Genomic DNA, 12,253 nt, shown 5'->3' with positions numbered 1-12,253 from the left:
GAAACAAGCTGTATTTAATATTTTCTTATTGGAGGAATGAGTAACAAGAAGATTCTGGTTCTGGTATCTGTTCATCTGCCATTCATGCATTTTGTTTCATAGAAATGAGAAACATCGTAAAATATGGGTGCCATCTTATCATAAACTTTACCCATGGTAGTATTCTGGAGTGCAAATCAGGATGTGATGGACATGGTGGAATGATGAAGATTCTCTGAATTCTCCTCTTTCCAATTCCAAAATCATATTTTCTGCAAAGTTTTTGTTATTTAACCTCTTGGGCTTTATTTCTTTTGGGGAGGAAGACTGAGGAAGTTTAACCACATATGCGCACATTCATCTTTCTTTGGTTTTCTTTTTTTCTTCAGTTTTCTTTTTCCTTCTATTGTTTCCTCTGTTCAAATCTAGGTTGTTAGCTGTTTGGGGCAGGAACCTGCCTCTAGTTATCTGGTAATTGTCACCTACATATAGTGATAAACCTCTTTTATCTAATTCGGCAAGAGATGTTTCTTGAATAGATCAAGTTTGTCTCCCACATGGTACCTGTTTGTTACATATAGCCATTATTTATTAAAGGCTATGGAAATATGTATGTGAAACATGGAAGGTACTTACACACTAGTGAGTATTTTCCCAGTTGTGTTTCTTACTATTATGATAACTTCCCCACTAATGCATGTTAGAATTTAATAACATCCCGTGGTGATACCATCTATGCTGATATTGCTTTTACAGTTCTCAGCTGTCACACACTGTACGCCTAAATGTTTTTCGGTTTGGTGGACTGTATGAGGCTTGGTAATGGTGCTTCCTTCTTTTTGTTAACAGTGGATTCAAAGTTAATTTGCATTCAATTGATTTTTAATTCAGGACTTTGCCATGCTTTTGTGTGTGCAAGCGAGAAAGCAACCTGACAAAGGATTTACTCATTACCCTCATTTTATGGGACAAGCTAATTGTGGTTTGTCTTGCTGAGCTGTATTATGCTGTTTGGGTCAATTGAGTGAATCCGCTTTAACGCCGAAACATCATTCATGGCACTGTAATATTGATCTGAACCAAAAAGAAAAAGAAAAGAAAAGAAAACGACGGCAAGTTCAATTAGGATTCTTTTGTCTGAACGCTCAAGATCTTGGCTAATGTTCTAAGTAGACACACAGTTCAGAGCAACACGCAAAGTGGCGAAGCGCTAGATTTTGGAAGACGGTCCGGGAAATGAAAATGGAAGGACAGGGATGTATGGAGTGTGACTGCATCCTGCAGCGCCATCAAAATCTCTGATGGAAGACCTAAGGATGTTACGGGTTGACCTACTCTGCATAACCGGGACAGTGGGTGATCCCAGACGTTCATCTTTCCTGAGGGACTATTGTGCTGTGAGGTGTGTTTGCTTTTAATTAGGCATTTACATTCACGGAAGTGGTGCCTGCTAAATGGAAAACATCCGCAGCTGTTTAAAAGTACAGAATGGCGCTATGAAAACAGTGCAGGTGGGTGGCTCTGGCAATACCAGGCAGGCAGCTGATCAGATTCTGTTTCTGTTCTGCAGTGGTTTGGTAAGATGCCCCCTAGTTGGTAGGGGGCCATCCACGATTTTGTCTGATTTCCTGGTGCCTTCAGTAGAATTTATTTTAGCAAAATTATTTGGTGCATTCGCAGAGCTTTAAAATAAGAGCAGGCTAGAAGCTGTTACCTTCTTGACCTTTTATTTTTTACTTTGCCCCTTTGCAGGGGTCAAGGTTTAATTAAAATGTAGCGTGTTGAGTTAGGCTCACTCCCTTTTACCCTCTTACAGACAGAGAAATAATCACCCATAATTGCATTCTGATAAAAGCCTGAGTTTTGTGCCTGTTGATGATTTGCCTCTTCCTTTCGGAACCACTTGTGTAAGCATTTGTCTCCTAAATACATAATATTCTTCCACTTACAAAACAATAAAAATGCTCCCTTTTTACAGACAGCAGCAACTTTTGCCTGCTAGGTTGTCCAGAAGAACAGAATAAGAATTTAGAGAAGACATGCTTCAGCAGTGTGCAGACTTTATGAAGAGAGATAGTCACTGAGCCCCCACTGTAGCCTTTTAAGAAAGGTTTCTTTAAACTGGATATGAATGAAACTTGTATTTAACTGTCTTGCTAAATAACTCTGATTCATAGAATCTAAGATCGAAGCCAGGTTTGAACTCTGTAACTGCATTCACGTTAATTAATCGACCCTAGTGGCAATGTACATTTACAGCAGCCTTTCTCAACATTTTTACCACTGAGAAACCCCTGAAACATTCTTCAGACTTCATGAAACCCCAGAAGTATCACAATTGTGCAGAATAAGGTTGGGAAGCATAGTTGTGTACATGCCCACCCTGGGACCCTCCCCTTCCCACCCCGTCCAGACTTATCGTTGGCCATTTTGTGAGGGAGAGGGTCATGTCACCCAATAAATGTTTAACAAATTAAAAATGTATATTCAAAATTGATTAACTTCCACCCATTTGGGAAACCATTGCAGGCCTATCAAGAAACCCCATGGTTTCACAAAACCCTGGTTGAGAAAGCCTGATCTACAGGCAGACAATGAGAGCGTGATTTTGTTGGCCCTTTGAGTAACTTTCCTTAAGTTGGACAGCTGTATCTTTATGATTACCTGGCTGATCATAGAATTGGGAGTGCTGTGTTGCATAGCTCCTGTAAGGGAGCTATGAGGGATAGTACTGCTTGACTATTACTCTACAGTATTTCATGAGGGGCACTGGCACAGCTCTTGAATTTTAGTGACGGCTAGGCTGTTTATTCTTATATGCTTTAGAGGCATTTAACATTTTTCAATTGGTTAAGAATGATGTCATTTCACTATATTTTTCAAGTGCAGAATGGCCGCCAGTTTTTATAAGAAGCTAGTGCTAGGAAGAGCCTCTTGTGGCGCAAAGTGGTACGCAGCAGAAATACTGTCTGAAGCGCTCTGTCCACAAGGCTGGGAGTTCGATCCCAGCAGCTGGCTCAAGGTTGACTCAGCCTTCCATCCTTCCGAGGTCGGTAAAATGAGTACCCAGCTTGCTGGGGGGTAAACGGTAATGACTGGGGAAGGCACTGGCAAACCACCCCATATTGAGGCTGCCATGAAAACGCTAGAGGGCGTCACCCCAAGGGTCAGACATGACTTGGTGCTTGCACAGGGGATACCTTTACCTTTAGTGCTAGGAAACATATATTCACTTCCATTTTTGTGAACAGTTGCTGCCTGTTTATTTCTGGTCCCAGTTCAATAATGCTCTTTGTTACCTTCTAAACCCTATATAGCCAAATGCAGTGAACCTCAGGGAATGCCTTCTCCAGTAAAAATATCTCTGGTCATGGGTCTCAACTCTGCCTTATTTGTGACAGAACATCTACTAACTAAGCCATATGTTGGCATCTTTTTGTTGGTAGCGTCTTTTGTGCAGAATGGTCTCTCTAGGGAAGAGAACTAGTTCATCTTCTACCATCTACCATCTGGTTGCGATGCTTTAAATTGATTTGGCTTTAAATTGGTTACCAGTTTGTATTATGTTGTAATTGTTGTTGATTTTTATTGTCTAGATAAAGCAACCTCTCGTTTTGACCTTTGCTCTTAGAATACGGTGCTCCAGGGGATTATTATTGTTTTAATGGATTTAAATGTTGCTTTTCTGTCTCCCTTGTTCTGCAAGCATAACTTGACTAAAATGATTACAGTCTAGTAAAAGCCAATACAAAGCACAACAACAAAAACCCACTGATGCAGTCGGTGGCAGTGCTATTCAGTAGCATTGTTGTCCATAAACCCTCCTGAAAAGGTAGTTCCCTCGAGAACAGAAAAAGAAGAGTTGGTTCTTAGATGCTGCTTTTCTCTACCCGAAGAAGGCTCAAAGCGGCTTACAGTCGCCTTCCCTTTCCTCTCCCCACAACAGACACTCTGTGAGGTGGGTGAGGCTGAGAGAGCCCTGATATCACTGCTCAGTCAGAACAGTTTTATCAGTACCATGGCAAGCCCAAGGTCACCCAGCTGGTTGCATGTGGGGGAGCGCAGAATCGAACTCGGCATACCAGATTAGAAGTCCGCACTCCTAACCACTACACCAAACTAGCAAAGACTTGCTTTGGTTCTTCTGAGAGGCGATTCTGCACCTGGGACAGTTACTGATAGTGTCTTGTTCTTTCAGAAGCTCTCTTTTAGGACTAGCTCAATGAACTGTTGTCCTCAGCATGGGGGTAGAGTTGGAGGTCTTGGAGGTAACATTTGTCCCTTCCTCTCTTCACACTTCCTGACAGAGAGAGAGAAAAATCCCAAAGTTGCTTGCCCTGTGCATGGACAGCATATTGCTGCTGACCGGGAGATGATGTCCCACCAATGTCGTCAGTACATCTGGAGCTCACCTTGCACCAGTGTGACTCTGGGTTGGATCTGAGAGGCAACAATGAGCTCTGGTTGGCCCAATCCTCTTGCATAGCTCTACTCCATTTGCCTGACCTCCTACTTCATGCTCTTTGGGGCTTAGAGGCCACAGAAGGTAGTTCTTGAGCCTTCAGTCCTAGAATCAGACATGGCTTCAGGTTGTCTAGGTTCAAACCTAGAAGAGCATAATTGGATATAGGTAATGGAGTGGTGGTCAAACAAGGGAAGTCAGGAACAAAGTAGATGTTACAGTGTCCTCAAGTCTGCCATGGGGACTTGCCACCATTTTGGACTTTGGGAGTCGGCCATGGGGACTCAATGCCTTTTTATAATGCTGTGTGTGCAAGATTCTGTTTGGGACCATGATGGCACACAAGTAGGAGAGACTCCTGCCCCCTGAGCTGTTTTCACAAGCTGAAATGGCACCTGGGAGCCCCTGTGTAGCTGCAAATAATGTCACCCACTTAGTTTCAGCTTGGTAAAATGATACAGAGGGGGGATGTAGGTGTTCCCCCTCTTGCACTGTAGCAGTTCCAAGCTAAACCAGGCCCCTGAGGTACTGTTCCATTAGGAACTCTGCTGATGCAAACTGATAGTGAGTTCCCTTAGCAGGTTTGGAAATGCTGTAACATCTGCTTTGACCATTTGAAATGTTTCGGGAAGGTATGATGTGGGGGTGAGCGCTTCAGTGCGGTCCGGCTGCCTTGGTGATCACTGAAGCCCGAGGCGGCCAGCACCATGGAGGGGAGAGGCATGTAGGTGCAGAGCTTTGTGCCTGCGTGCAGCCGCTAGCTGGTACACCGACGCCAGGGCTGCCCCTCCCCTCTGTGGTGCTGGCGCCTCGGGTTTTGGTGCTAGCCGAGGCAACCGAATCATGCCAAAGCACTCATACACTATGAAGGTATTATTGTTAAAGAACAACAACAACAAAAACACTGTATCTTTGTGTTGGTTTCATTACTACTGTACCCTTGTTTGTAACACTGACCACTGTCGTGCGTCCGTCAATATTGGTCTTTATTTTGAGGGTCAATGTGAATTGCCAAGGCAGGCAGCAAAGCATGTGATACTTTCACAAGTCTCAGCTGTAAGGTAACTCTTCAAAACTCAACTCAGGCTAGAAATACAGTATTTTCTGAAAGAACCTTGTGGGGAGGGAAAGATAAGCTACTAAGAAAGCACCTTTCCTTGCAATAGAGTGTCACAGATGAGTCCTGCACTGAAGATGCACAATACAGACTTTTTAACATTATCCCCACCCTCTTTTATCTCCCAATCCTAGCTTGAGAAGGCCTGTTGCCCATCTGCTATGTTTGCCTTTTAAATTACAAAAAATAATTTTTCAAAAAATTAACTGATGCCCAATTGCACTTGGTTTTTCTGGTTCCTGGAGGGCTCTGAATGCCCTCTCTGTTTGCTGAGCCATTATTTAATTTATGAATGAACCCACCCACCCACCCCTGTTTACATGGGGTGCTTCTCAGAAACTCTTACTTTGTCTGTCAGGTTAGCATTAGGAGTATTGATGGAAGTGCAGTAGTTTGGTGGCTTCTTGTTTCAGAGAGAGCAGCAAAGAAATAGGAAGTGGAATTGGGGAAAGGCAGAAAAATCAGAATGTTTCCCAAGTTTTTAAATTAATACTATGATATTGTAGAATTTTTGTCTGGGTGCATGTGATCATTGCAGGCTGTTATGTGGCTGAATGTGTGTATAATGCGTGTATAAATATGTGCATATGTGTGTATACAGCTTGGTGTAGTGGTTAGGAGTGCGGACTTCTAATCTGGTAAGCCGGGTTTGATTCCACGTTCCCTCACATGCAGCCAGCTGGGTGACCTTGGGCTCGCCACAACACTGATAAAGCTGGTCTGACTGAGCAGTAATATCAGGGCTCTCTCAGCCTCACCCACCTCACAGGGTGTCTGTTGTGGGGAAAAGAAAGGGAAGGTGACTGTAAGCTACTTTGAGATTCCTTCGGGTAGAAAAAAGCGGCATATAAGGACCAGCTCTTCTTCTTCTAATTGGGGTACTAAACAGACTGAGGGAGCCTTGAACTGAGGGGAGTGCAAAGTAAAAGTGACCTGATCCCCCAACATGGGAGCTTGGTTTTCATCATAGAAATCTCAGATATCTGGCCAGACGCACATCATACTGCTCTTGAAAGATCTGCACTGGCTCCCTTTTTGCTACCAAGTCCAATTCAAGGTCCTGATGTTCATATGTAAAGCCCTAAATTAGTGGAACCCTGATTAGATGAAGGAGCACTTTCTCCCATAGCACCGAGTTCTCAAGGAGAGAGCCCTTTTGCCGTTCTGCCTCTCTCAGAGGTGCAAGGAGTAGTGAAATGAGAAAGGACCTTTTCTGTGGTGGCCCCCTGACTTTGGAACAGTCTCCCTCTAATGATTCAGGCACCTAATGAAAACATATGTCTTCACCCAGGCCTTTGACATTTTGCGATTGCCAAGTATCAGAGCAGAGATTTCCTTATCTGTTGAGAAGTGAGGAACTGATGAATTATAATCCAACTAGAAGAAAATCCCATTGTATCCCTGATTATATATATATAATAATGAAATAATAAATATGTAATAAAACACACACACAGACTACAGTTCAACCTCCCCTCCTTTCCCCCCCAAGAGATACCCAGGAAATGCTGCATTGTTCTGTGTTTTACATATTTCCCTTGAAGACTGTACCTTTACCATGAGTGTTTGTCATGCGCATTCAAGACAGCAATCAGGTTTAAAGACTACCTTGATCCTCTCTCCCCATTTTCCAAGTAAGGAGTGGAATTCACAATCAGTTGTAATCAATATCTCATGTGAGGCTTTTTAAATACTGTGATTTAAATTTTAATTAAATGGGATCCTAATGCCTAAAGTATTTTTATATATTTGATGAACTCTAAATGGGGGGGGGGTAGGTGGGTTAAAATCCTGTAATCTAAATCCAGTGCATTTCTGCTTAATTTTAAAATTCAGACTACAGAACTCTTTGTTTGTGTTCCTAAATATTTTGTTTATCTTTGAGACTGTCTGATTTCTACCTGAGACTATAACAAATACTTCAAAGGAACTCGCCATTAAGCGTCATCTTAACTCCATCTGTTTATTTTACTACTGTTTGTCTTGGACCACTGCTGTGGAAAAAGGAAACGGCTACATTACAGATGCCTGGTTTATATGTATACACACACATATACACATATATGCCTAAATATTATAAATAGAATGTATTTGTTAAAATAAAAAGTCTTTTTCCCATTCCTAATTATTTAAAAGGCCAGCTGCTTCCTGAGTAATTTTTGTCCTAAACAAAAGATTAAGCTTTCTTAAACTTTGCTAAGCCTAGCTCTTTTAGATGTAGTGGGCAGACTTTCTCCGGCTATTGCTTGGAGTTCGCTGTAACTCCCCCCCCCCACACACACACACACACAATGTGATTGACAATTGCTCATGTGAATAAGGATAAAAATGAGTTAGGAAATGAAATCTAAGCCTGCTTAAATAATTCTCAAGATTTTCTGGTTCACGTGTAGTGATATTGAACTCTTCAGTCATAGGCTTTAATTTGTGCGTGGTGCTGACCTGATGCTGTGTAGGGACTCTGGCTGCATCCCTTCATTCAATTCACTCTAATTATCACCGTCGTCCTGGGGAGCCTGCTTAGATGGAACTGGCCGTGAATGTTTGTTGTTAAGTACTAAGATATTAGGCTACCCTGGTTACATTTAACAAAGTAGTTTTAGGTTCTGAATTTACATATAAATTGTCAGCGTAGTACACTTGGATTTGTTATCTCCTAGCATTTATTTGTCCAAATACAAACCACGGATGAGTAGGAAACCAAATTTTAATATTGGTAGGCTCGTGTGTACACCGGCGTCTCTCCGTTTTATGCCTGCAATAACCATAAGGAGACAGGAGGAAGGGTCTGTTGTTTTTATTATAAGATTATATCTGTGTTTATTTGAACCCAAGCAGTATTTTAGAAGAGGCTATAACGCAAGATTCATTTTTTTAAATGATGGTATGTTGGGGGTGTTTCTCTAAAGGGGAGGTGGCGCCGATCAACCTTTGCTGGGTGCGGATGTGTTTAAAACGTAGACATTTTGTCTTTTCAGGTCCACGTGAAAATGGCGGACGAAGCAGTCTGTGTTGGCCCAGCTCCCACTAGTAAAAGCTACCTCAACATGGATGCTATCATGGAAGCCATTAAAAAAACCCGGGCCCAAGCTGTGAGTCTGAATGAGTCTCTCCTCTGCAGCTGTTTCATATATAGAAAGCAGAGAAGCTAGAGTCTGTATTTAAAGATAAAAAAAGGCAAGGGGGGGGGAAGGAAATGATTGAATATGCTATTCCAGTTTAGTTCATGTCACATGAGTTAAATGTGGCCGAAATCGCTACTGGAAATCAAAGGCTTTTGTAGCATCTGGCAGTGCCGGTCGCTGATCCTGCAGGTGGCTTCTAGATTCAGCTTTCACACCAGGGAGCAGCTTCAGTTCATTTCCAAATTTGCTGGGGGGGAAAAAAATCCCAATTAGTTTAGAGCACTAACCCTTTCTGTGCCACAGCCTCTTTTTTCCCCCTCTTCCTCCTAGAGGTCTTTTATAATATAGAGATATTTGTTTTTGTGTTTGCTTTTCAATCCAGTTTTTGTTTTTTTTAATTAATGTGTGTTTGTGCACACAATAAATACTTGCATAAAGGTAAACGGCACACCCAGTAATTATTTTTCAGCGTTTCATGTTGCTGGCAAACGTTACCTCGGTTTAGATGGGTTGTTTTCCTCCTCATTTTAGATTGGGTCAAAGAATTGTACTTTATAAAATAATGGATTGCTGTTTTAAAGAAAATGATGAAAAGAATGTTTTTGGGGACTGGTGGGGTGGGGCTGCACCAGCGAAGGCAATTGGGCTGTTCAGAACTGCTGAATGCAGAATCATCTTTAAATAAAATTCGATGGATGGGGAGTCGATCAAAACCAGCAATTATCCTGGAGTGTCTCAATTAGCATTATCATTTCTTTTGAAATAAATGTTTCAGTGTGGTGCATTTGAAGAGAGGGGGAAGGGAGAGAAAGGGGAGAGGAAAAATGGCAAACAACATTAATTAGCTAACAGACACTGCAGATGTTTACACTGTTAAAAAAAATTAATAGATGAAAATAGTTCAGGCTCTCATCCTTAGCCTTCCATATATATTTCCTTAGCTGTGAGTTTACATACGATTAAAAATGATGAAATTATTCCCCCCTCCCACATTACTGTGTTGTGTGATTACAAACATGTTCTTTGTAAAAGAGAACTGCATACTGGGTGCTTCACTTTTTTGGGGGCTTACAATTTCTTTTCTATGCCATATGAATTTCGGTCTATACCATGAGTTATGGCAGTACTACTAGCTGTGTTGTTAAACTCTAGGTCAGGTTAACGTTCCAGACAGAAGCATCACTGTAAAAGGTGGGAATGTAAGCAGATGACACAGAGAGAAATTCTTAAATGTTTTTGTTTGGTGTGAATAGAAGAGAAACCAAAAACGGGGAGAAATGAAATGAATCAACCTTTCTCTGTAACGTTCTTGAATAGTCTGTTTAATAGGGCTGATTGGGTTGGGTTCCTTCCAGAGAGATCTGTTGAGCATCACAATATAAACCAGGTTGTTGGCACCTGTATGGGCCGTATCAACATACCAGAGATCTGTGGCCTTGGAAAGCACCTGATGTTGGCAGACGTGTGTGCCAACAACCTGGCTTTTTCTGACTAAAAGCATGTGGAGTCCTGAATTCCTAAAGCTGTTTTTGTTTTAAATTCAGTTATAAAAAATCCGCCAGCACCTTATGTTTAAAACCAGGATTAAAAGATGAAGGACCGAAGCAGTGTCTGTTGTGTTTAGTGGCTGTAAGCTTGTCAGTTACACAGAACTCTTCATCAGACAGAGGATGGGAAGAGACAGTATTTCTTACTAAAAAATGTGATTCGTTATCTGGGGTAGTTAGCTGTCCTGCTGGGAAGAGAGTGATTCATGAACATTGACTCGCCTGTCATAACTACAAGCAAATGTATCGCCTTCAGATTTAATTACTTGATAGGATATTGTTTGAACCCACGTTGCAGATGTTTAAACTCCCTGGCTTTTTGTATTTAAAGGTCCACCCAGGATATGGATTTCTTTCAGAAAATAAAGAATTTTCAAGGCGTCTGGTAAGTTTTGTGGTTGATGTCTAAAGCTTTCCATTCCTGAGGAGAGTGTGGCTTGTAAGGTGACCAGATTGTCCCATTTTTGGAGGGACATCTGGGGGCACCTGGCAAATTGTACTTATGTTGAAATTTAAAAAATATATATTACAATACTATTTTTGTGTTCTATGCATTCTATTAAATTTTTTGTTGCTCCATATAGACCAAATTTTTAATCAAGAACCCCCCCTCCAGTCAATGGTGTCCAGCTTTACCAATGTTGAAATCTAATCACCTTAGGCTTGGTGTATTGTAGGGTGTACTTTAAAAACTTCAGTGTTGAACCAGTCTGATTCATTTTTTATGGATTCAATCGCACATTAAATTTCTGTTCCTCTTTCCATTTAATTATTATTTGGTGACAAAAGAGATAGATGCAGAAGAATTTATGAAGGCCCTTGAAGTTGGCATGTAAGCCACTGACTCCTTTTCTCTTTGAGAGCCAGCTTGGTGTAGTAGTTAACAGTGGCAGCCTCTAATCTGGTGCACCAAGTTTGATTTCCTACTTCTCCTCCACATGCAGCCAGCTGGGTGACCTTGGGCCAGTGACAGTTCTCAGAGCTCTCTCAGTCTCACCTACCTCACAGGGTGTCTGTTGTGGAGAGAGGAAGAATAGGCAATTATTAGCTGCGCTGAGACTTCTTTGGGGAGTAAAAAGCAAGGTACAAAAAAAAAAAAACTCCTCTGCTTGACCACACAGTGAAAAAGAAAATTGAAACAGACTTTTAGTTCCAACATGCATAAAGGTGTAATTAAAACCGTGTTGGATATTTTACTGCATGTGGTAGTTCTCTCGTGAACAGAAAGGGTTGAAAATTGTATTTGCTTTGTAGATTTGATTGAAAGGTAGTGTGTAAATATTAAACAAATTTTGCTTCGTTTAACTTTAATGAATTGCTTTAAAGTCATGAATTAGTTTGCTTTTCTGATCAAATAACAGTCCCTTGAGAAAGCTGTGTCCGAATATTTAAAGCTCAGCATTGCTATAAGCATATTTTATATTAATCTATGTATTATGACAGTTGATTTTAGAAATACATTCATAATGCTTTTAAGCAGATACTTATATTCAAGATCTTGTTGGTGCTTACCATTATAAAGAGTGAATAATTAAATGCTCAGTGTTGGTGATGTTGATGCAGTTACTGAGGTGTGTTGTATTTGTCATCTTGGATTCATGTTTTCTGTGAACCCCCTTGAGCCACAAGGGAGGGTGGTATAAAAAGGCAATAAATATTTGCCGGCGTATAAGACGACTGGCGTATAAGACGACCCCCCAACATTTCCACTCAAAATATAGAGTTTGTTACATTACATTACAGTACTATGGGCCACTATGGGCAGCTATGTCTATCCCAACTGAAGTGCACCCGGCGTATAGGACGACCCCCCCACTTGGAGGCATGTTTTTCAGGGGGAAAAAGTAGTCTTATACGCCAGCAAATATTGTAAATAAATTAGGGCCTAGACACCAGTGGTATTAAGTATGCAGTGGGACTGTTCTGGGCTAGCCCCCTTCAGACTGTTAGACTGCACTAGCATAAAGGGCTACTCCCAAACTCACTGTCAGGGCAGAATTCACTGTGTTACCAGGATGGAAGG

At 41.5% G+C, this 12,253-nt stretch overlaps 1 protein-coding gene across 1 annotated transcript in view; it reads left to right on the top strand.

Annotated features, from left to right (window-relative positions):
* Positions 1–12,253, top strand: part of PCCA (propionyl-CoA carboxylase subunit alpha) — a 279,452-nt gene that overhangs the window by 40,956 nt on the left and 226,243 nt on the right. Inside the window, exons 5-6 of the mRNA XM_077343823.1 lie at positions 8,537–8,650; positions 10,562–10,615. Of these exons, the coding sequence (XP_077199938.1) occupies positions 8,537–8,650; positions 10,562–10,615 (168 nt within the window). The remainder of the gene's footprint in view (positions 1–8,536; positions 8,651–10,561; positions 10,616–12,253) is intronic.

The sequence above is a fragment of the Paroedura picta genome, chromosome 6 (assembly GCF_049243985.1).
Source record: "Paroedura picta isolate Pp20150507F chromosome 6, Ppicta_v3.0, whole genome shotgun sequence".
NCBI lineage: Eukaryota > Metazoa > Chordata > Lepidosauria > Squamata > Gekkonidae > Paroedura > Paroedura picta.
This window is presented reverse-complemented; position numbering and strand designations above follow the sequence as displayed.